Source organism: Delphinus delphis, chromosome 1 (assembly GCF_949987515.2).
Source record: "Delphinus delphis chromosome 1, mDelDel1.2, whole genome shotgun sequence".
NCBI classification, from domain to species: Eukaryota; Metazoa; Chordata; class Mammalia; order Artiodactyla; family Delphinidae; genus Delphinus; species Delphinus delphis.
The window spans coordinates 156,985,197-157,011,993 of NC_082683.1; the positions used below are offsets into that span (position 1 = coordinate 156,985,197).

General features: G+C 34.2%; 1 protein-coding gene across 9 annotated transcripts in view; it reads right to left on the minus strand.

The window, feature by feature from the left end:
* AKT3 (AKT serine/threonine kinase 3) overlaps positions 1 to 26,797 on the minus strand; it is a 397,034-nt gene that overhangs the window by 95,277 nt on the left and 274,960 nt on the right. For all 9 annotated transcript variants that reach the window (XM_059996875.1, XM_059996910.1, XM_069540071.1 and 6 more), the window contains 2 exons: positions 14,610 to 14,732; positions 5,458 to 5,586 (listed from right to left, as the gene is read on the minus strand). In XM_059996875.1, coding sequence (XP_059852858.1) covers positions 5,458 to 5,586; positions 14,610 to 14,732 — 252 coding nt within the window. The remainder of the gene's footprint in view (positions 1 to 5,457; positions 5,587 to 14,609; positions 14,733 to 26,797) is intronic.

The following is a 26,797-nucleotide window of genomic DNA, read 5'->3' on the forward strand; positions in this document are numbered from 1 at the left end:
ATAATAAAAGTGAACTGCCAAAACGTACTTAACACTTTTAATTTTGTTGGGTCTTGCATGTAAGCTACATTTGATTTTCAAACTGTTTTACAGTTGGAAAGTTGATCAGGTACTGCTAACTCAAGAGCAAAGCTGAGACTCTAAATAATTAGCACTGCATAAAAGGATGGTTTGGATTCAATGAGAGCCAAGTCAAATAATAAAATTTAACAGTAAGATTTTATATGTGATTTCTAATTTCTTTATAATTTCTAGGCATGAAAATATAGTAAAGATTATGAAAACAAAATCCCCTCAAAATATCTTATAGTCCATAATATATGGCAGGTAAAATTTATTTCCTTCTAATACAAGAAAGAGCAAAAACACTTTAAAACTGTATACACTAATGCATTTTTAGAGATGTAGCACACTAAATGTATAGTGTATATGCCTGCTAGGACTATATCTCTGCAACCTCTTTTAAAAAAGACACGATTTTTTCCCTTTAATAATAAAGGTCTATAATTCTTCATCAAAAGAAAAAAACAAATACTTTAAAAATACCCTTTTTTCAACCAATGGCATTTTTATACTATAAAACTTTTCTTTTCCTGGTGGTCTTTGCCACAAGAGAAAACTTAAGCTCATTTAAAACTAAAGTTTATTTAAAAATCAGCTATGAGCCTGAGATATAGTACAGTTAATATATCAGCTTTGAACTGATTTCTAACAGTCTTTTTGAAGTATCTTTTAAATACCCTTCAACCATCTTTAAACAGCAAAGCATTCCTACCAGATTAAAAGTTTAGGGACGTCCCTGGTGGTCCAGTGGTTAGGACTCTGTGCTTCCACTGCAGGGGGCACGAGTTCGATCCCTGGTCGGGGAACTAACATCCCCCATGCCGTGCAGTGCAGCCAAAAAAAACCACAAACAAACAGAAAAAAAAACAGAAGAAAACAAAAAACAGTTTAAAAGGTAAAGGATGCCACTGCTAGATGAATGATAGGTTGCAGAAAGATCTCTCCATAATGGGTAAACAAGTCTTCTATAAGAAGAGGAGAAGGGAAAATATTGACAATGAGCCCTTCAAAAGAGAAGCAGTGCTCAGGCACATATTCCAAGTCTGATAAACAGCTACTAATCAAGAAAAGTCTGGCATTAATAATGGTATGAACTAGAAATTGCAAGGTTCAAAGAAAGTGAGAGATACCATCTGAAGTAAAGGGAAGAGGCTAGTTTCTTGCCAATCCCTCTCTAACTCTGACCATCTATATCTGATCACATTATTGCCCTGCTCTTAGTTCACAAGTGATTTTTCCTTGTCCATGAGATCAAATCTAAACTCTTTTGCATTCTGATCCCAATCTATGTGTCCAGCCTCCTCTCAGTCTGCTCCCTCTTTACTGTCACCGGACCCTCCCACCACCCTTCCTTTTCCTTTCACCACGCTGTAAATAATTCTAGTAAAGCAATTATTTTCTTGCACAGTAATGATTATTTTCCATATCCTATCACCTTAGAAAATATAGCAAGCTACTTGAGGACAAAAACCATTTCTTACGATCTTTGTATTCCCAGCACCTAACAGAATGCATGATACCTAATAAATATTCAATAAATATTTCTTTAATGAATGAATGAGTGCTCTTCAGTGAAATGGTCCATATCAGAGATCAGAAAAAAGGACTTAAATTCTTGTTTTTAAAAGTAAGAGTATAACACAAAGTTACCCTGATTTAATAAAATGCAGTGTTGGACACAAACACTTAGAATATAAAAATATAACTGCATGAGAAGTTAATTGTTTCAAGATTTGTCATCCTCAGATAGTAACCACAATGCTCACTCTCCCCTGTAAAAACAAGGTGTCAAGATTTTAATTATGAATCAACATCTCTCAGTCATGGGGTATATAAACTTCTTCTGAAGACCAGACTTCTGCAACATTTTTTTAAAAGGTATACAGAAAGGTGTTCTTACGTGTCTTTAAAAAGAAATTGACAATTCCTTGTGAATTGTAAACTTTCTATTTAGAAACAATTGGACTCTTCCTGCATTAAATTCTTGGTTTTGTTCTTCAGTTGATGACATTTGCATATAAAACAATATCTTTGTTTCTTAGGAGATCATCTGCTTCTGAAATGAGATGTATTTATCTTCCACAGAAATAATTTCCCCTAATCATGACACAACTAATTTTGTTATTCTAAATATGGGATATCATCAGCCATGGTAAATGTATAGCAAGGGCAATTGGAACTCCAGAGAAACAAAGATTTTGTTTTTCATGACATTCACAAAAACAATCCTATTCTAGAAAATGTAATCTTGTATTTGAATAAACAAGAAACAACATTTCTAAATTTTTACCTAATTCAGCTACAAAAATGGAAAATTTTAACTCTAGATTTCATAGCAGAAAAAATATTATTTTTGGCAGCCCTTGATAAAATAATATTTGGAAATTGACTGTGAAAAATACTGCTAATATTTCAAATTACTAGCATTTATTTACAGTAACTCAACATTCTTGAAATGTAAATTTAATCTCTAACTGAAAAGAACTATTGTAATAATAAACTGCTATTAGTTACTATATGTATAGGAATGCTAGTATCATTCTGAATGTATTCTTATTTCCTAATTCTTTTGATTACCTTTTGCTGTTAGCATTTAAAAAGCATCTATTTTAAAAATGACAATTATTTACATCTATAAGTGGCCTTGAAATAGTGACTTTTTTGGGCCATGGTGTGTGTGGTTAAAAAAGTAAAAATAGGCTTTATAAGATGAACCTAGTTAGAATCCTGATTCTATCTCTACCACCTCCTAGCTGTGCACAGTAAGTCCCCTACATACGAACAAGTTCCATTCTGAGAGTGTGTTTGTAAGTCCAACAAAGTTAGATTAGGTACCCAACTAACACAATTGGCTACATAGTACTGTACTGTAATAGGTTTACGATAGTTTTCACACAAATAATACATACAAAACAAGCAAACACAAAAAATAAAGAAAACATTTTTAATCTTACAGTACAGTATTTTGAAAATACGGTAGTACAGTACAACAGGTGGCATACAGGGGCTGGCATCGAGTGAACAGGCAAGAAGAGTTACTGACTGGAGGAGGGAGAAGAGGTGGGAGATGGTAGAGCCGAAGGATCGTCAGCAATAGCAGACGAGGGCAAGCTGCAATTTCACTCACGCCTGACATTGATGGAACACGTGTTTGCATCTTTGAAAGTTCGCAACTTGAAGATTCGTATGTAGGGGACTTACTGTACAGATTACATTAGAAAAATTCTGATCCTCAGTTCCCTCACCTTTAAAAAAATAGGTTTCCTATCACAAAAGTTTATTCCAAATATGCAATGTACATATATAGCATGTGGCACATAATACATGTTCAATAAATAGTTATCTTCATCCATCAAAGATTAATGCCTCCCTATTTGGCTCTAGCCACACTAACCTTGTTGGAGTTTGAGGGAAGAACTGAACTTGTTCTGCCTCACAGTTTTTATACTAGCTGCTCTCTGTGTTTGGAAAGCTCTTCCCATCTATTTTTACAATAGTTGCCTCTTAGCATTCAGGTCTCTGATTAAACCTCTCTCTCCCTGAACATTCTATCTGTAGAAGATTATATTTTCCAAAGACAGTTGTAACAGTATCTCCCATCTCACATGCTCTTTTACAATGTAGAGGTGGGGTCTATGTTACTACCCCTTAAATATGTGTAGGCTTAGGAATTCTAAACCAATAAGCTTATGACAGAAATGATGTGCAGTTCCTGAAACAAAGCCATAAAAGGGGATTCACAGAGAAATGTTCATAGCAGCATTATCAGCCAAAACCTGGAAGCAACCCAAATGTCCATCAGCTGCTGAATGGATAAATAAAATGTGTTTATGTTCATACAATAGAATACTATTTGGCCATAAAAAGGAATGAAGTATCAATAACATGCTGAAGCATGGATGAATCTTGAAAACATACTAAGTAAAAGAAGCCAGACACAAGAGGCCACATATTGTATGATTCCATTTATATGAAATGCCCAGAACAAGCACATCTATAGAGACAGAAAGTAGATTAGTAGTTGTCTGGGATGAGGGGATTTAGGGGAGGAACTAATGTGTACGGGGTTTCTTTGTTGTAGTGATGAAAATATTCTGGAATTAGACAGTGGTGATGATTGCACAAATGTGAACATACTAAAAACCACTACTGTGTACTTTAAAAGGTAGAATTTATGGTATGTGATAACAAAATTTTTAAAAATATACTATGAAGAGAAACTTTCAAAAAACGAATGAAACATTTCTTCATGGTTTGCTAGGTTTTAAAAAAATGGAAGCAGTTTCTAAACTGTTCCCTAGGATGTTCACTTTTAGAACCCACAGCCAAAATAGTCTGGCTACCCTAAAGCCACCAGTATGAGGAAACCAGGCCACTTGGAGAAGCTGAGGCTTTTGAGAGCCCTGTATGGTACCAGTTGAGAGCCAGCATTAACTGTCAGACGCAGAAAGAGGGGAGCTTCCAGATTCCAGCCTCCAGCCAGAGTCACCCCCTGCCGTGCCCCACGTACCATGGAGCAGTCATTCCTGCTGTCCTGACTCAGAACCTTCAATCACATAAAATGGTTAGGTTTTGCAGTGGTCTGTTTTGTAGTAATAGTAATGAGAACACTACCTAACACATCCACCACACCACAACCTCCCTTTATCTAGCTTCTTTTCCTTCATGACATGACACATCTTCATCGCATGACATTGTTATATATATTTTTTTATTCTGTCTCCCTCCACCAGAAGTGAGTTCCCTGAGAGCAGGGTCCTTTGTGTCTTGTTCGTATAAACACACCACCCAGAAAAATACCCAGTATATAGTAGATGAATAATATATAATTGTTTGAATAAACAAATTAATGAATTAGTATGGAATCCTCAGCATGGGGAGGGCACTAGTTGAAACTTGCTTTGGTTTGGCATGATTTCCAAAATATAGCTACTGTCATTTCATTAACTCTCCCAATGAAATAATTCCCAATAATTAAGTATGAAAACCCGCACTATTACAAATACAAATTATCACTGTTTCTTTGTTTCTAAGGAAAATCCAAGACGGTTTATAAAACTGTTCACATTCTTGCTGTAGTCATTCAATTATTCTATTTTAATAAATGAAAGAAAATAGGCATAATCAAGAAATAAAACACACATGGCCAAGAAATAAAAATGGACTTTATTGTAGTTACCAGTATCCTTGTACTTATATAGTTTATAAAGTTTAACTTATATATATTTTTGCCCTAGAATACCATGTTGAACAAGTGGGAGCAAAACAGATTTGATTCATGTTGAAATCCAGGTCAAAGTAGTAGACACTGCTATTTTTTTAATGCTTAAATGGTTTACTTTGTAAAACATTATATCAGTGTTGTTTTTTTCTATGAATGGAAACATAGCCTACCTCTGGTGCCAGATATTCTGGTGTACCACAGAACGTCTTCATGGTGGCTGCATCTGTGATCCCTTCTTTGCAAAGTCCAAAATCTGTAATTTTTATGTGGCCATCTTTATCCAGCATCAAATTCTCCAACTGTGTAGTAAGAAAGATAACGTAATTTGTTCTATAGTCTTCAAAAATAGGAAAATACTGTTTTGAAAAATAATTGAATGTTGAGTAAGATATTTTGGAAAGAGGACACAGAGTTAATAGAACTTTTCAAAGACAAACCCTGTAGCTTCCTAACTCATGTGTAAAAAGAAACATTTTATCAAATACTTCACAATAATAAATTGATTTTTAAACCCATAGGAGTAAGAGCTGTTATTGCATAAGTTCTGAGAAGTAAAGTCTAATTAACTTCCCAAAGCAAACATCAATCCTCTTTTTTCCTGTTTAAAATAAATTGTGATCAAAACAATCCCAAAGAGACAAGCATCTTCTGGATATATGCAGATGGTTTTCAACCATTTCATTTGGGAGTCTAGTGCTACGATAAAATATTCACTTACAGAAATGTTACTTTGGTGGTGGTTATAAATCAAACCTAAATCTTGTTTTGTAAATAAGGTAAGGCAATATCCTCTTTTACAGTTCTTTGTAATAAAGAACTACCAACCCTTTTACACATAAAAAGAATATGAAAGTCAAACATTCAACAGTTAATGAAAACATATAGCACAGGTATTATGAAGTTGGAATCTCTTTGACTCCATTAATACAAAAAGAACAATCTTGAAGACATAATGCAGAAGACGTAACGCAGAAATGCATTCACAAAAAACACATGAAAAAAAATAGTACCATGGGCTTCCCTGGTGGCGCAGTTGTTGAGAGTCCGCCTGCCAATGCAGGGGACACGGGTTCGTGCCCCGGTCCGGGAAGATCCCACATGCCGCGGAGCGGCTGGGCCCGTGAGCCATGGCCGCTGAGCCTGTGCATCCGGAGCCTGTGCTCCGCAACGGGAGAGGCCACAACAGTGAGAGGCCCACGTACCGTAAAAAAAAAAAAAAAAAAAAAAATAGTAGCAGGATGAATGATAATTAACTTACTTAAGGAGTAGATCATTATTCTACTCCTTAACATGATGATGTATGAAAATGCCTACCCAAACTCTGAAGTCAGTATCAAATTCAAAATAGAATTCCATATAAGAACATGAACAGACAACAATCATATAAAATGTGATGGTGGTATACTCTGTCATATTATCCAATGTCTTATAAACCAGAGACTAAATACAGTTAAGCAAGCTCAGAGTACACGTAAGTCCTTAAGTTTAGAACTTAAATGTGCTACCCAACTGAACTCAACGCTCAATATGTTTCGTGCACTGCATAGACTTCAGAGAAGTGAGTCTGTTTTTGACTTGTCTACAGAGAGATGAATGAACCCTAAATATATTGCTAAACCTTTCAAAAATGAAAGTTCTCTTATTTTATCTAAATTCAGAGAGATTGCATCTTCCTCATGATTCTCTACTAACTGGACCCCAAAATCAAACCCAATTTGCACAAATGGCAGTAAGTCCTAAATAGGGAAAACAATCAGGAACATCAAGAATCTGTCTACTTCTCTTTCTGCCTTGAAAACCCTTCTCTTCTTTCTGCTTCTGATTTTCTCCCCTTTTTCCTTCTCTTTCAAACAACACTCTCTTCTTCCTCCTGCTCCTACCTTGCCATAACAAGAAAGAGAAGTATACACTGGAGTGTCTGTTGTTTTGTTGAATGAAAATATATATGCTCTTTTCTTAACTTTTAAAAATATGCTTATTGTTCTAACATATGAATACATCATAACATATAAAAGCAAACCAAATTAAGTTCTTAAAATACTATATCTTTTATAATACACAAAAATTCTTACAAAAATGTCAAATAATACATAATAATATTGAATAAAATGTGTTTGGTGTATATTATGTCAATTCGCTTTATATGCTTTGCATGCAAAGTGAAACATGATAGTATGCGCTAATGTGCTAATTCTCCACATTCTGACGAGACTATTTTGAAGTGGATAGATACAGAAGTATCAAAACATATAAATACTGTTTTTAATACCAATAAGTACATACATTTTTTAAAATCCCGATTCATACCTAATTCTCTAATCTCATATCTCATTTCCAAGATACCAAGGGTTGAGGGATGAGGAATGAAATGAGATGCAAGGACAGGGTTTGAATGAAGAATAGGAACAGGATGAAAGTGACCGAGAGCCCCAGTTTACCTAGAACTGAGGGGGGCTCCCAGGATTCAGGACTTTAAAGTTCTACAACTGGGGAAGTTCTAGGCAAAACAGGACAGTTGATCATTCTACTTGTTTTATAAATCAGCTTAATTACAATGATATAGTCAGAAATAAGGTCAGCCTACGGGATGACTGTGAGAGATGGGGTAAAGGTCACCATAATGGGGATAAGGTAGCATATTGCATAGGAGGCAGTAGAGAGCAATGTGCATAAGATTATGGAGTCAAGTCAGAGAACTTAAACATAAATTCAAGTTTTATCTCTTACTGTGTAACCTATTGACATCTATGTGCCTCAACTTCATCTATAACACAGAGTAAATAACAGTAACGATCCAATGTGATTGTTTTGAGAATTAAATGAGATACTGAATGTAGAACTTAATCAATAAATGTATTGATCATTTATTAAACATGGAGAGTTTAATGGCTGATTCATAATTTATCAAAATGGTGTGTGCTCTTCTATACAAGAGCAAAGTTCAGAAATGGAACCCTATAAAACACTTTTGTCAGCTCGGTGACTTCAATAAAAACACTTTTTTTTTTTCTCTTTTTTTGCGGTACGTGGGCCTCTCACTGTTGTGGCCTCTCCCATTGCGGAGCACAGGCTCGGGACGCGCAGGCTCAGCAACCATGGCTCACGGGCCCAGCCGCTCCGCGGCATGTGGGATCTTCCCGCACCGGGGCACGAACCCGTGTCCCCTGCATCGGCAGGCGGACTCTCAACCACTGCGCCACCAGGGAAGCCCAAAAAAACACTTTTTAATATGTAACAATTTCTTTTGAATAAACAACAAAACAAATATTTTACAATTTTTGAGCCAGTTATTTTATAATAGTGTCCACCTTCTTCCATCAATTATTTTTCTTCTCTCACCATCCTGAAATGTCATTTTGCTGAGCATGAATGACAAAAACAACTTGTCCATCAGTATGAACAACAGCCAGAGATACATCACCTTAAAAAAATGATATCTCCAAATCTAATCTTGTATAAAGATAAATTGGGGCTAATTAAATATCCAGTCTAGTTTAAAAAATAATAATTTTATGCAAATGCATAACAAAGTTTTCATAAAATATAAGAACGATCAGTGTTATGATTCACAAATGTGAAGGATGCACAGAATCACCTGGTAATCTTTCCAAAGCAGATCAAAGGCTTAGATATATCAAAAACACCTGGAAATCACTTCCTTAGTGCATTTGACACTAACAGAAAGAAGATTTCATCAAACATTTTTAGGGACCCTTCCACTGTGTAAAGGAGGAATAAAAATATTTACAAATCACCTTTCTTTGGTTCTCTCTCCTAAATCTAATGCTTTCCTTCTTCCTTTTCTTAACCATAAAAGGAAAAATGCATACACTGTAACTGACTGTTCAGGTACTCTCTATTATAAAACTTTATATGCATCTGTTTTATTTCCACTGTCAGTCTTAGCATCTGGGATTGAGAGCAGGGCATTATGTTTATGCTTAATGGATGCATCTACCAGCAAAAGCAATGTATGAAGTTAAATAGGAAGTCTGAAAGAAAAGATTATATATTCAAATCTGGGTAATGCTTACAATTTGTATCAGAGGGTTGCTTGTTATCTAATAGTTCATATTTTGAGGAGACAAAAATATTAGACATCCTAGAGTTTCCATTTAAAAACGGCAACATTTTTTACCCAGTTGAATCGAACAGGCATTATTTGACAGAGGATCTTGATTTGGTAGATTTTGAAATCTTTTTTCCTCTGTGCTTTGTGAACAAGAAACTATAGCAAGAAAATACTATACTCCTTTTTCTGCTCTTGCTGGTGCCTAGAATAAAATTAAATTCTTCCTATTAGAAAGTTTAAGAGTTTTTAACTTTTAAGCTTTTAAAAGCTTTCTAATATACAATTCATATATATTCTAATATCTATCTATGATAAATATACACACACATATATATATATATATCTATCTATCTTTTAGGTATCATTTTAATTAAATGGCTGACACTTTGTGATTAAACAAAGGAATGATAATAGCAGTTCCTAAGCGCTCTGACAACTACTGTAGCAATACCAAAAACAAGACCTTTCACTCACTTTTACAAACCCTTTTTAGCACAGTTACATCAGTACCAAGACTGCCTCAGGCTCAAGAATGTAATAAGAAATTCCTCCCCTGCACACTGCATATTTAGGTTTATGGGTATCCAAGTTGCAAATGTCACATGGCTGACCTGCAGGAACTTAATGACCACGGAATTAAGACAGTGTGTTGAAATGCTGAAAGGAAAACTTTGAACCTTCCTAAGATGGAAAAGAATTCACAATATACAACAGCAGAGATCCCATCTAGGTTGGGGTTTAAGAAATACTACATTTAAGAATTTACTACACTTGAGTAACATAGCCCAATAGTATAAGTTAATGTTAGAGGTGGAAGGGGTTCTTAGTAGCAGTGGCTTAAATTATAAAAGAGGGAATCCAGAGTGACTGGTTACAAGTGGGAGTTAGAGGATGTGTCTTGAGACTCTGTATGTAAAGTAAGCACACTGTTTCATTCAGACCGCTGGTTTATTTAGGAGCTGAGGAAGATTGGGAGGGCTGTGATATAAGGCTCTCTGAAACCATCCCTTTGTGCCATCACTGAGTCTTAGAAATTATCTAAATCTACCTGGCAGTTTCTCACGTTAACAGTGTAAGTGGTAAAATTAACCATTAAATTCTCTGATTAGGTAGAAAACAAGATTAGATTTTCCACAAGTAGAATACAGTAGCAATTTACGCATTTTTCTTGCCCCTCCCCCTTTCATAAACTCTTGGGAGAAATGAATTCATTTTTAGAAATATTTATTTATTTTTGGCTGTGTTGGGTCTTTGCTGCTGTGCACAGGATTTCTCTAGTTGTGGCGAGCGGGGGCTACTCTTCGTTGCGGTGCACAGGCTTCTCATTGCAGTGGCTTCTCTTGTTGTGGAGCACGGGCTCCAGGTGCGTGGGCTTCAGTAGTTGTGGCACATGGGCTCAGTAGTTGTGGCACATGCGCTTAGTTGCTCCGCAGCATGTGGGATCCTCCCAGACCAGGGATAGAATCAGTGTTCCCTACATTGGCAGGCGGATTCTTAACCACTACGCCACCAGGGAAGTCGCAGAAATTAATTCTTAATGAAATTCCAGTATCAGTACCTTTGCAAATGTCCCTAGTTCAGCCTATTCTATCCTTGGATGGCCATGGTCGTTGAAAAGAAAGGTTATATTGAATACTTACAAAAACAAGAGCTAAGCAGAAAAGAAGTTTTCAAAAAAACTTGTACTACTGACACAGTCTTAGGAGAGATTTCTTCAAATTTTTATGCTATCATAAAGCAATATCAGTTTTTCCTAAGTAATCACAAAGAATTTGGGTCCTTACTGAAGCAAAATTTAATATCATGACATGTATTGATAAATTATGCAAACTAACTTTTTAAACTACAACAAAAGTTGCAATAATGTATCTGTTGCTGTGAACACCAATTTATTAGGAACTATGAACTGATAAAATGTCTTAAATTAACTTGCACATAAAATTAGGCTTTGCCTCTAATGATGAATGGGTCAGTGGCAAACAGGTACTGATTTACTTGAGAGGTGCAGCTACCATAAGTAACTCAAGTGGATTTGTATTTGAATAAACACAAGGTTATTAGTAAGGAGAAGACAGAGACCAATCTGAGACAAATCAAAGTGGGTACCTAAATCAGGTTTTGATAATGCTATTTTGAATATATTTTGTATAAATATATTTAAAACATTCCTTCTCTTATCTTTGGCAGCTTTATTCAAATTTTAGATTTACAAAGACCTCCTAGAATTAATCCAATGAATTCCCCCACCTAAAGTTCATTTCATCTCTAGAAAGGCAGAATGGTGTAATAAAAAGAACATTATACCTGGAGCTAGGATTCATGGAATCCAATAATCTTGACTATGTCAGCAACTTAGTCCATTACGTTGAGTAAATCCCTTACTAGGCTTCTAGTCTTCAATAAGCTCAGCTGTAAACTATGGGTCAGCTCTAAATTTCTACGACTCTACCTAAAGATCTCATTCTATCATGTGCAATATGGATACAAACAACACGTATAAATTTTGAATGTCTGACTTTTTACATTATCCATTCTTCTCGGTGTATGTTCCATGGATTCTGTCCAATGCTATACATTTACTTAGACCTTTAACTTAAGGTTATATTAAAAAGTAAATAAATTTAGAGAGCAGAGGCCACTTAATTGTCTAATAAAGTTAGTGGTCTGTTTATATGGTAACTACATGGCTGGTATTCACATACCAAGTATTAGCACTGTGGCTTAATAAATTTAGTCTAATTTCATCATCAGAAAGGATGGAGCAACAAAACTCATTAAATGAACTTCAATGTACCAATATGTTGATTCATTAATGAGAAATGATCAATGGAGATACTGACCAAAACCATCCCAATTATATCATTCCTTAATCAATGCTAGCAATCAAGTGAGTACTCTTCTGTTTCTTTAGACTAATAATTCCATCTTCCAGCTTTAAGCATTTTGGATACATTACTAAGTACTTCAAAATTATTCTCATTTTCTTAAATCCACGAAATCCTCCTCCTTCTCCCTACAAACAGAATTCATAAAATATAAAGTGGGAATGGTGGGGGGGAGTAGATCAGGCAGAGAAGAGCTAACTACTTCTAAGTAAATTTGGAAATGCTATATAAATTATGTTTTATCATACCGTATAACTAAATTCTTTTTTAAAACTCTGGATTCAAGACATTTAAACATTATAGGATTATTTGGCCATTCAGACATCAGATATAGGGATGCTGAATTCTGCCACTCCTGGCTATAAAAAGCTGCAGGCTAAATATAATCATATTGTTGATTCATATCCACCTCTGGTCTATTTGGGCACTTAGTTGATCATCCCTGATATAGATATAGTTGCATAGTTCATTTTTCCTAAAAACAGAATTTTATAGCTTCTTTAACCAATAATATGTTAAGAAATAAAACAATAAAGAAGATGTGGCACATATATACAATGGAATATTACTCAGCCATAAAAAGAAGCGATACTGAGTTATTTGTAGTGAGGTGGATGGACCTAGAGTCTGTCATACAGAGTGAAGTAAGTCAGAAAGAGAAAAAATACCATACGCTAACACCTATATATGGAATCTAAAAAAAAAAAAAAAAAGGTGCTGAAGAACCTAGGGGCAGGATAGGAATAAAGATGCAGACATAGAGAATGGACTTGGAATTGAGGACATAGGGAGGGGGAAGGGTAAGCTGGGATGAAATGAGAGAGTGGCATGGACATATATACACGACCAAATGTAAAACGATAGCTAGTGGGAAGCAGTCACATAGCACAGGGAGATCAGCTCGGTGCTTTGTGACCATCTAGAGGGATAGGATAGGGAGGGTGGGAGGGAGACGCAAGAGGGAGGAGATATGGGGATATATGTATACGTATGGCTGATTCACTTTGTTATAAAGCAGAAACTAACACACCATTGTAGAGCAATTATACTCCAATAAAGATGTTAAAAAAATACATACTATATTTCACTGTCATCATGTAAAATAATATTTTTTGAGATAGTTACTTCTTAGGGAGCATTCATAATACAAATGTATATGATAGCAACATCTTAAAATAACTTAGACAACTGCTTAAATAATTAGATAACTTAAGAATCACAGGTGTTTAAAAAGGAGTGAATGGGAGTGAGGGGATAATTGTGATTTCTCTTATGTGCTATAATATGTAAATATATACCTTATTTCATAGAAACAGAATTTCATAAAAGACTAGTATAACTTCTATCTCTACAAATCATATTTTAAATGAACTAGTACTTGATAAATAAAGCAATTCTGTGTCAGATTTTAATAGGTCAAGATTATCATATGATTTACTTTTTAAGAAAGTAAGATTGTCACATTTAGAACTTGTTCAGAGTGTGTCATGGTACAAATTTCCTTAATATGACCAATCTAATTCAGAACAGTATCACGAGAATTACTGCTATCTTTTATGAGTTACTCCGGGGGTCAGCAAAATATGGCTTGTAGGTGAAATCTTGCCTACTGCCTGTTTTTGTAATTAAAGTTTTACTGGAACACAGCCAGACACGCTCATTTACATATTGTCTGTGGCTGCTTTCACCCTACAACAGCAGCACTGAGGAGTTGTAAAAGACACTGTAAGAGCAGCAAAATATTTACTATCTGGCCTTCACAGAAAGTTTGCCAATCCCTGAGCTATTCTGAGGGTCTTAACAGAAAGAAACTTAGAGAAATAAAGTCACTATTACTGATAAAACAAATACAGTGCTTTTCAAAATGGAAATTAAACAAATTGATAAAAGGCTATATTAAAATGCTTCAGGTATATAAACCCACTAAAAATTTAATACCAAATCAAATATTTTCCCAAGTAATCTTATTTATTATAAAAATTTCTTCGTAATACATCACAGGATGTTAGAATATAATAATGAAATTTATTTTAAAATGTCACTTGCAAAGTTACTTGACTAATAATCAGATGTTTAACATTACTCATTACACTTTCAGAAAAATGAAACTATTATTGATAGATCATATTTGATCAGAGCAGTCAAGAAGAACTTATTTAGCATGTCAAAAACTCGGACATAAAACTACTACACATTTATCAGTGAATGAAATTTCCTGTCAAATTCAGTGAAGCAAATTCTTAAACAGAGTGGTTTTACTTCCCAACTAAATCTGCTTTTCTCCAAACTGTGTAACTTTGTAATTACTTTGTGTTTGTCCCTACAGCCTCTGCAAAAACAAATTCTGATTACTTTTCTTTTTTACCTTGAGATCACGGTACACAATCTTTCCGGAATGTAGATAGTCCAAGGCAGAGACAATTTCTGCACCATAGAAACGTGTGCGGTCCTCAGAGAACACCCTCTCTCTCGACAAATGGAAAAACAGCTGCAGGGTAAACAGCAGGGACAGGATTGTAATAATTACTGATTTAGTGGGGGAAATTAACACAAACATAAAACACCTCTCATCACCATATTGTGATGATAGATAGTGTACTCTCAGCGGACACTGAGCAGTCTTAGACAGCAGCTGGCTTATCTTTTCCAGGTTTCCAAGGGGAGACTGCGAGCTGTTAAATCAGCACTTTAATCAATATACCAATCTTGTTTAAGGCATTCTGCTTGCTACCCATTTAACCTTCAGTTACCAGAGGAAAAAGTATGCATCATCAGATTACATCTCCCCCTCAGTATACTGTTGCTTCACTCTTTCAAGGATTAGGTATTGAGACTTTATTAAAATAAATGCACATAAGCATAGATGGAATATTTCGACTTAATTATCTCAGTTACACTTGATTTCAAAGAAAGGACTGCTGATTTGTGGAACCTTATTTATGTGAACTTGTTAAATTCTACAACTCTTGATTCATCATGATACCTCTAGAAATGCTTTCAATGTTTAAATCCATGTTTTCTGCAATGAGAAACTGTGAGGCTTTACATTTTCAATTTATGTTAGTAATGCCCAAAATGGACTGAGAAGCTCCCATTATTCCCCTAATAGTTCTCAATGCATACTCTTCCTACTTCAATAATAATTAACTATGACACCAATCTTTTCTCATGTAATCACTTAAAACTATAAGCCCATCCATTTCCTGTTAACAACAGTCAACAAATATTTATTGGGTTCTCACTGTGGTCAAGCATCCAGCTCTCCATTTAGACAGCCTCTTTATTTAAGAAACTGCCCGTCTCAGCTCTCAGTTCAATAATGTATATGAGGAAGGAGCCGGTTTCAGGCATTATGAATTGACTACTGACCTTTTTGTGTACTGTTTCACTGTATTAAGAAATCCACCAAGAACAACAAAAGATGGTTCGCAGTGCTGAGTACACTGCCGAGTATCACAGTAGGTACTCAATACATGTCTTTGATTAAAGAAATGAACCAATCAGTCAATGTATTCTTGACTGCAAGATCAGAAATTAACTATATTCTCACATAGATTACTTCTACAAACTGCTTCTACAAATTTATAAGAATTATGGTTAACTGAGATTTGTTTCTCACACACCAAATCATAATTTAGGTAACATAAAAGAGGTTCTCTATAGATTCCATCTTCCCTTTTCCCACCTCCAACTCCACTTAAGAGTTTATCATTATTTTAAGATAAAATTTATGCCTAACCCATTGTCACAGTAAAGAGAGAAGAGGTAATATCATGTAACTATTGCCAAAAAAGACTGGTTCAACATTACTTATAGTAAAACTAAAATGTTTGGCAGATAGTCTCTAAACTTTAATGCTCTCTACTATATTGTCATATTTTATCAAATCTAAGATGCTGTTGATTGCAACTCCACCAACTTTCTATGTTAATACCAAGAAAAATAATGAGGTCAATTAAAACTATGACACACCATCAAATATAAAAGGCACTCTGACTGAAGAAATGTTCAATGTGTCTTATAAATGACCAAATATACTATGCCAAAAATCAAACCAATGTATAAAATTACTCAGGGATATGCTTCAAAATTCATTCATTTTATACAGGCACATACATGTTATTAATGCTCTACCATTCAAACAAAGACAGGAAGTAGAAAGAAGCATGGATCATCAGTAAAACCATTTTGAAATATTTCTAGGTCAAAGTAATTTCTGTCATCCTTTAATACAAAATATAACTAATTTTGACAAAGGAACCCCTGTGACCCAGATTTATGGTAGTCTTCTAACGAGATGAAAGTAGTAGTTAGATTTCTAAATTTTCTTCAAATGTCAAGCCTAGTACCCACTCATCTACAATACAAAAGATATAGATCTTCCCTAAATCAACATAATACATGCAGGCTTCTAGATCTTTATTTAGACCATAAATCTTCAATTTGTCTTCCAGCCAATTTCTGTAAAAATATCAGCTAAAAAAAAAAAAAAGCTACTTAAGGAGAAGAACTCTATTTATTTCTCAATCTGCTCTCCTCTGATGTCTACCCTTGCTACTTTATGGAACTTATTCCTGTTAACATAATCAAGAACCTCTCGTTCTGGAGCTTAGAACATCACTTATTACCCTCTCCTTCTTATAAACATTCCTTGGCTTTGGTACTACAACTCTCCTGATTTTCTCTGAATATTCCTTCTAAGTTTCTACCTTGGCTTTGAACCAACTTTCCATTTAGTGAGCATCAATTATGTTAAAGTCACTGTTATTGGACACTGGGAAGAGAAAAAGAGGGCATATAATGGTGATTAAGACATAATCCCTGACCTTAAGAAATTCAACACGATGAAGGAGATATACGCACAGATAAAAAACAAGAGAGCTATGAGAAATTCTGTAACAAAGCAATATTAAAAATGCTTTGGAGGCAAAGGATGATTAATCTTTATTGGAATGATCTGAGGAGACTTCACAGATAAGGTAGCATCTCACGTTTTGAAGGATGGATTTTTCACAAATGGAGAATATACGGGAAGCATACAAAACAGTGCAAGTTTTATCCATCTTAATATTTTGACCACAGCCTAGTAATAGTACATCAACATAGTAGGTAATTAATAAATGTATGTGGAACAAATTAATCCCTCTTAATATCCACCTTAATATTTGACCACAAGTTCTATCCTTCTTAATATTTTGACCACAGCCTAGTATAGTCTATCAACATAGGAGGTAATTAATAGATGTATGTAGAAGAAATTAATTCTAAAGAAAAAAAATAGTAATGGCAAGGAAACAACACATAGGGAGGGCATGTAGCTGAAGAACAATAATACACATTCATGATAATGACAGAACTTAAGCAAAAAAAAAGAAAAAAACAAAAAAAACCCCACAAAGATGAGGCCAGATTGTTTAGGACCTTGACTGCCATGATATGGTTTAGAGATTAATTTTGTAGATAAGAAGTGTCAAAGACATTTGGGTTAAAAATTTTAGCATAATTTTATTTATTTATTCTTGGCTGTGTTGGGTCTTTGTTGCTGCGCATTGACTTTCTCTAGTTGTGGCGAGTGGGGGATACTCTTTGTTGTGGTATGCAGGCTTCTCTTGTTGCGGAGCATGGGCTCTAGGAGCACAGGCTTCAGTAGTTGTGGCACGTGGGCTCAGTAGTTGTGGCTCGCAGGCTCTAGAGTGCAGGCTTAGTAATTGTTGCACATGGGCTTAGCTGCTCCGCAGCATGTGGGATCTTCCTGGACCAGGGCTTAAACACATGTCCCCTGCATTGGCAGGAGGATTCTTAACCACTGTGCCACCAGGAAAGTCCGAAAAAAATTAGCATAATTTTAAGTACACAACTCTGGCAGCAACTAGAGAATCAATTAAAAAAATGTGAGACTACAGTAGTCAGATAAACAATTCATAAAGTGCAACAAAACTTACTGAACACCAATTCAGTACAACCACTGTGAAAAAGCTGCAGACACAATGAGAGGAAATGGTACCAATCTGAAAGAATATCACTATTTGGTTAGAACAACCAGATATATAAATAATTCCACTAAAATATGTAGTTATAAAATAGAAAGCACACTTAAAGAAGTGAATAAGTATGTTTGGTAATATAAGAAGTAACCTTTGAGCTGGATAAGAGCGTCTGAGGAACATTAGTGCTAGTAACAGACCTTTCAAGAGTCAATATTCCAGAGGGAACTAGCTTTCACCATTTGGGCAAAGGCAGAGAGCAACAGTGTTGAAGTTTCCCTAAGGATGGCTGAGTAGGTGTTGCTGCCAGCAGTGTAAAGGAAAAGAATGGGGATGGAGACAGACGAGCAATGGATTTTATTTTGACCTGTTGACATTTAAATAAGAACTTGATAGCACAGCTTCAGAACTATGGGACCAAAGGGTATAAAGGTAAATGTGTGAGTCATTTATATAAAGGATACTGTTGACACCAAGGAAGCAAGGTATAGCCCAGAAATTTAGTAGAAACTGCAAACAGAGTTAAGGTCAGAATTTTAGGGTATGACTGCACAAAAGGACAGGAAAAAGAAGCAGAACAGGATATTAAGATAGAGTCCTAAAAGAAATACAAACAGAATGAATACCTGAAGAATAAAGGAAAAGAAAGTTTCAGGAAGGAAATTAACATTTACCAGGCATAGGAATTAGGTCATATGTTACCTTTCGGGGAAGAGATGTCATACTTAGGTGGGCTAAGAAGAGAATATAAAGGTAGAAATGGTATGTGACTCTTTTAGAAAAAATGAATGAAATGAGCCAAGATATTATTGAAATAGAAGATTTTTGCTCAATATATTAATGCTCTCAAGAAAACTTCTGTCTGAAGAAATTGAGAGATACTATACAGCTACAATTCATATGGAATAGGCATACAAATTAAAAGAAATATCAATGAAATCAGGTGGCCAGAAACAGGTTACTTTATAAAAATTTAGAATATGGTAAAGTTGATGATTACACATAAGGATATGAAGTATATGGGGAAAAAAATGACCATTTAATAAATGGTGCCACAATATTTGCTTAACTTTGGAGAAAAGTCAGAAGAGTGTCATTATTGAACATGCAGGCATTCAGTAGATATTTCAAAGAAGTCGGAGTAAAAGCTAAACCATACATTAACAAAGCTAACAAACAAGAGTGTAAAATATCATATTTGCAAATAACTGCTCTCCAGAACAAGATGTAACACTCTTTGAAGGAAGATAACAAAATCTAAACACTCAAGTAAAATCAAAGTATCTAGTATACAATCAACAATTACTAGACATGAGAAGATGCAGGAAAATATGACCCATCACCAACAAAAAAGTCAGTCATTAGACACAGACCTCAAAAATAACAGAGATGATGGTATTAATAGACAGTAACTTTAAAGCAGTACAGGAACATAAAGAAGAGATAATGGGAAATAGAAATAAATAGGATGTTTAAAAATGAAACATATAATATCTGAATAAAAATTTCACTAGATGGGATTAACAACAGATTAGACACTGCAAGAGAAAAGACAAATGAACAAGAAATCATAGCAGAAGAAAACTATATAAATTGCACCTGAAAAAAAAAAATCTCAGCAACCTCTTGAACAGTGTCAAGGAGTCTAATATATGGATAACAGCAGATCCTGAAAGAGAGAGGGAGACATCTGCAAAATAATGACTGAATTTTTCCAAACTAGGATAAAAAAGATAAATGCACAGACTAGGTATTTCAACGAAACTCAGTGAGATAAAAACTAACAAACAGGCATGAATACTCAGAACATAACAGTCAGATCACACTAAAATTGCTGAAAAACCAGTGACAGAAAATCTTTTTAAAATTCTGAAGGGAAAAAAACACAATACATACAGAAGAACAAATAGGAGAATTTCCCCAGACTTCTTCTCAGAAACTATATAAGTGAAAGGACAATGGAACAATATGTCCAAATTGCTGAAAGAAAAAAAAACACATCCTAAAATTTTGCACCCAGTGGAAATATCCATAAAATATAAAGGTTAGAGACTTCTGTTTTGACCATGATATAAAATAAATAAAACAAGGATTTTCATACATTAAGCATTAGGCTTCAAGGTACAGTGACTCCAAAGAAAAGGGAAACAAGGTGGTAATTATGGTTGTTCCAGCTTGCTGCCTAGAGAGACCATCCAGAATGTAACACAGGGAAAGAAAACCAAAACAGAACCTGTGGAATTCTTGAAGTAAGAATAGAGAGTTCAGAGACTGGGGAGACCAGAGTAGCTGTAATTCATGAGGCAGAGAACCACAAAGAGGAGAACTCCAGGGACCTGCAATGAACTGTCTCTGAGTCTTACTAATCAGCACATGTATATGAGGAAAATTCTGAGGCCAGGGAAAAGAGCCATTGGAAAGAATCAGGTGAAAAAAATCACAGGCTCATAGAGCTAAAAATACTTTTTGTTCTCACCAGGCAAAATGGAAAAACTTCTTAAGAAATGTGGCACCCACTAGAGTCCTTGAGGATACTGCCTCTATAGTTCAGCAGTATTAGTGTTAGAGCAAAGGACACACACATATGTCAAAAGTGTTAGAGCAAAGGACACACACATATGCCAAAGGTGTCAAGGTCATTCAATGGGGCAAAGGATAGACTTTTCAACAATAGATTCTGGAATAACCAAATATCCACATGGGGTAAAAAATGAACTTCAATCCTTAGTTTACAGCATACATAAAAATAAAAAATATCATAACCCTAAATGTAATAGCACAATTATAAAAGTTATAAAAGGAAATATAGGGGAAAATATTTGTCATCCATGATAGACAAAGATTTCTTAGATAGTATTTAAAAAAAACAAAGAAGACAAACTGATAAATTGGATTTCAAAATTTAAAACTTCTGTTGCTCAGAAAACATCACTGAGACAATGAAAAGGCAAGGTACAGTCTGAGAGGAACTATTTATAATACACTCATTTGGCAAAGTATTTGTAACCAGAATATATAAAGATCTATTATAATTTAACAATAAGATAACCCAATTAATAAATAGACAAAATATTCGAACATACAGGTAAAAAAATGTATGCAAATGGCCAATATGTGAAAATATATTTAATATCATTAGTCATCAGAAAAATGCAACTCAAAACCAACCGCAATAATATACTTCTATATACACATTAGAATGACTAAAATTAAAAAGACTGACCACACCAAGAGTTGGTATGGATATGAAACAACTAGAATTCTTGCGGCATTGATACTAGGAATGCAAAATGACACAACTACTTTGGAAAACAGTTTTGGAATTTTTCAAAATGTAAACATATGCTTATTATAAACTCAACAATTATACTCCCCAGTATTTAGCCAAGAAAAAAGAAAACTTGTACATGTATGTGCATATCAGCTTTATTCATAGTAGGCGATGACTAGAAACAATCCAAATGTACACCAAAAGCAGGACAGATTAAAAAACATTGATATAGCATGCTCATGACTCAGCAATGAAGGAACAAACTACTGAGACATGGATAATCTCAAAAACGTTAGGCTTAGCAAAAGAAACAGAAACAGACATAAAAGAGTACATATTGTATGATTCCATTTCTGTGAAATTTTAGAAAAGGTAAATCAAATCTTTAGTGTCAGAAAGCAGATCAGTAGTTGCCTAGGGCCAGGTATAGGAGCAGGAGATGACAGAATGAGACAGGGAAGACTGACTGCAAAGAGGAATAGCAGAACTTTCTGTGGCAGTGGAAATGTTCTGCATCTTTTTGTAATGGGGACTACATGCATAGATGTTTGTCAAAAGTCATATAAGTTATGTATACTTAAAGTGAGTACATTTTATTGTATGTAGCTTATACTTAAGTAAAGTTGGTTAAGTAATGGAAACAATCTAAACGTTCAAAAATATAGTAAGGATTTAATAAATTACATCTGCATAATTAATTACTAGGCAACTAGTATGTATTTTACAATATTAAATAAAATGGAAATTATGGGTACAGTATAAAAACAGGAAAATACACTAATATGGTAATAGTGATCATTGCTAGATGGTAAGATTTAGAGTATTTTTTTTCTGTTTTATACCTTGAAAATTACCTGTAATAATTTAATATCCATTTCCCAGAGCATTATACTTTCCTAAATGTGAGACCATCTGTCTTCCTCACGCCACGTACTAAGTACATAGCACAGTGACTAGCTTGTAGCACGCAGTCAATAAATAAGTATTTTATCAATTGAACTGATATAACTTTTTGATGTTTTCAGCAATGTACATGTACTGTTGTTACTTTCATAATGGGAGAAATTTTATAAAGGTTTTAAGTAAACATACTGTTGATGCTTTTCCTGATTCAGGCTTCTGACAATTTTTTTTTTTCTTGGCAGAGGCACAGGAGAAAGAGGAAGACTGCACAAGTGCTCTATAGCTTTGCATCCTCAGCCCCAAGCCTAGCATGTAGCACATATTAGGTACTTAATAAATATGTACTGCAAAGAATAAAGTTAAATTAAAAAATACTTTCCAAAGAATTATTTATAAGGAAAATAAGGCTTAAAGTTTTGAAGGTAAAGTATTTTTATTAGAAACATTTAAAAATCACATACAATAACTAAATAATCTTGTTTTTGTTAAAAAAATGAATTTTTTGCTCCTCAAGCAAGGAATATACCTTTAGAAATTTAAGTCCCTTTAGCAATGACTACATGTTTGTGTGTGTGTGTGTGTGTGTGTGTGTGTGTTGTGCTTAGCAATGCTGTGGGAATATAGTAATGTAAATATTAATAGATTGCCTTAATGATCTAAATATACAAGTTTATATTTCATTACAAACCCGGAATGTTTATCTTTAAAATAAATTGTTATATTTTGAAAAATATGCAACAAACTTTAAAAAAAAATAAAGATCTAGACTTAAACAACATCCTGAGAACTATCACTGCAATCTAAGACTTTAAATTCAATTACATTTTTTTCTTGCAAATACTGTCTATACAAACTTTAGTCACTCCTTTGTAATAGCAAAATATCAGTTAACAGAGAATAACAAAATATGCTCAATATGGGTCAATAATTACAATGATTACATTCATTATCATAATATTGATTGAGCTTGGAACCTGAGTACCCTAAAGACAACTAATTAATTAAGCAATGAGACATGGGAGTCTGTGCAATAATGCTGATTAACACATCCCTTACGTTTACAAAAACACCTAAGATGAAAAGAATGTCTCTAGTTCACATACAAGAAAACTAGTCAACAATACTGCCTTAGTCCATTTGGGATGTTATAACACATTACCACAGACTGGGTGAATTATAAACCACAGAAATTTATTTCCCACAATTCTGGAGGCTGGGAAGTCCAAGATCAATGCACTTGCAGATCGGGTACCTGCTTCCTGGCTCACAGACAGCTGTCTTTTCACAGTGTCCTCACAATGGGGAAGGAGTAACTGAGCTCTCTGAGGTGTCCCTTATAAGGGCACTAATCCCATTCAGGAGGGCTCCACCTTCATGACCTAATCACTAGAAAGGCCCCACCCTCCAAATGCCATCACACTAGGGATTAGGTTTCCACATATGAGTTTAGGGTGGACATAAAGATTCAGTCTGTAGCAAATACTATACTACACAATTGGAATGGTATCAGTTATACAATAAAACAAACATTTAAACATGTACTTTTATAGGATCAAATAAAAGTACACTTACATTTAATAGGTAATTCATATTAATTGTTTTCTAGATCATGTCTATCCTCTTCTCAAGCTGAACTCAGTTTCTATGCATTTCACACAGAAAAATTAATGTAAAGTAGTGTAAATTTACATTTAGTTTTTGAAGAAAGTTTCTTCCAGAAAGGATACTGATAAAATGCCATATTTTAATAAATAGTTCAAAATTACATTTCTTAAAATACAAATTAAACCTTTAGGATGTTTCAGGAGAATTGAAAGGGATCTAAGGTCAGATGGCTGGACTCTGAAACAGTTGTTTGGTTATAAATGTCCAGCTAAATACCTCAAGCCCTATTTCTCTATTTCTTGCCCTCTTCTTACAAGTCTGAAAATGTAAAAAGAATTCTCAATCTAACTAGGTGCCTGATACCGGAAAAAGTAGCCTGTAGGCTGGGAATTTTTTTTTTAACATCTTTATTGGAGTATAATTGCTTTACATTGGTGTGTTAGTTTCTGCTTTATAACAAAGTGAATCAGTTATACATATACATATATCCCCATATCTCCTCCCTCTTGCGTCTCCCTCCCTCCCTCCCTATCCCACCCCTCTAGGTGGTCACAAAGCACCAAGCTGATCTCCCTGTGCTACGTAGCTGCTTCCCACTAGCTATCTAATTTTTAAACAATTAATGCAAGGCATGAAAAGTTAAGGAAATTTTCTGGGATCAAAAGTCACCTAATGAAAATACTTTATAATATGGTAAGTACAAAACTAGTTCCTTTAAAATTTTTTTAAATTCTATTTCCATAATTAAAATAATTTACATTAAAGTATTTTATTACAACTCTACTAACAAGATTAAAAAAGAAATTGCTCAGTTCTACCACATTAAATATTAATAGATTTTTCATTTGGAGAATAAAATATACTTTTAAAAGAGTAAAAATTCTCAAGGTAATTATTTTAAAATATCTAAATCTATTAGGATATAATGTGAAATATTTGGGCTATTTCTGAAATATATCCAATACCAACACAATAAAAATAATAAACACTACAATTTTTGAGCATTAAGATATTACATTCTAACAACAATCACCAAAGCTACAAAATGCTATTTCCATATTATAGATGATTAAATAAAATAAATATAAGTTATTATTACTATCACAATAGGCACTATTTTTGAGTACTGCTACTTGTTTGGCATTATACTAAGTAAGTTACATGCATTATATTATTTAATCCTAAAACAATGTTATAAAATAGGTACAATGATTATCTCTATCATACAGCTGAGAAAACTAAGATTTAGGCATGTTATGAAGCTTGCCTAGCATCACATAGCTCTTAAGCGGTAGAGCTGAGATTCAAACTTAGGTCTCTGGTCTCTAGAGCATATCTGTTTATTATTCTAAGTACAGTTTCTATTAACTTGAGACAATAACTGTATAAATTATTCAATTAAGAAATTTCATTCATAAGTCTTTATAATTGCATAATATGAATTGCATGAGAGAAGGAACCTTGTATAGAGTACAGTTGCCTTCTCAGGGTCTAGAACTAGATAGGAATTGAACAATATTTGGCAAATAAATTTTAAAAATTAGACGAAATAAATTCCTGGAAACACACAACCAAAGCCCACTCAAGAAGAAATAGATAAAATGCATGCCTCCATAAATATATTTTTTAAATTTCACTTCATTGTTAAAAACCTTCCTACAAGGAAAACTCTTGGTCTCAAAATTTCACTGGTGAATTCTACCAGAAAATAGAAGAAGCAATGCTGCCTGACTCATTTTAAGAGGTTAGCATTACCCTGAATCCAAACCCAGAGACATTGCTCGGGGTAGGGAAGAGAAGGGACCCTACAGAATGATATTCCTAGTGAACAAAGATTTAAAACTCTTAACAAAATTTTAGCAAACTGGGTTCAACAACATATCAAAAGGATAATACATCATAACTAAGTGGGATTTATCTAAGAAATGCAATGTTGGTCTAACATTAAATAAAACAAACAATGAAATTCAAGATATCAACAGAATAAAGAAGAAAAAACACGTGATCATCCCAACAGATACAAAAAAATAATTTGACAAAATTTTACATCCTATCATGATTTATAAAACAAAAAAGCTTAGCAAAATGGGAACAGAAAGGAACTTCTTCAATTTGTTAAAGGGTATATATGAAAACCTACAGCTAACAACATTCTTAATGGTGAAAAGTACAAATGCTTTTGCCCTAAGATCTGGTATAAGGCAAGGATGTCTGCTCTTACATTGCTATTTAACATTGCTCTGAAGGTCTTAGCTCAATAAGGCAAGAAGAGAGAAAATCCACTGAGACTGAAAAAGAGGAAGGAAAACTGTCTTTGCTCCCACATGATGTGATCATCTACAAAGAGAATCTCAACATACTTAAGAAAAAACAAACAAATAGACAAACTGAGCAAGGATGCAGGGTTCAAGGCTAATGAGTAAACATCAACTGCATTTCTATATGCAAGCAATTCAGATTTGAAACTTTAAACAAATCATTTATAATATTAAAAAATAAGATAAATAAGGATAAATTTAACAAAAAATGTTCAAGACCTGTACACTAAAAACTACATGATATTGTTGAAAGAATTAAAGAAGATCTAAATAATTGGAAAAATATACCATGTTCATGGATCAGAAGACAATACTGTGAACATGTCAATTCTCCCCAAATTGATCAACAGATTACACTATCAATTAAAGTCCAGTAGACCTTCATGTAGAAATCAACAAGCTTATTCTATAATTTACATGAAAATATTAGGGTTGCCAAGACACTTTTTAAAAAGAAGAGCAAAATTAGAAG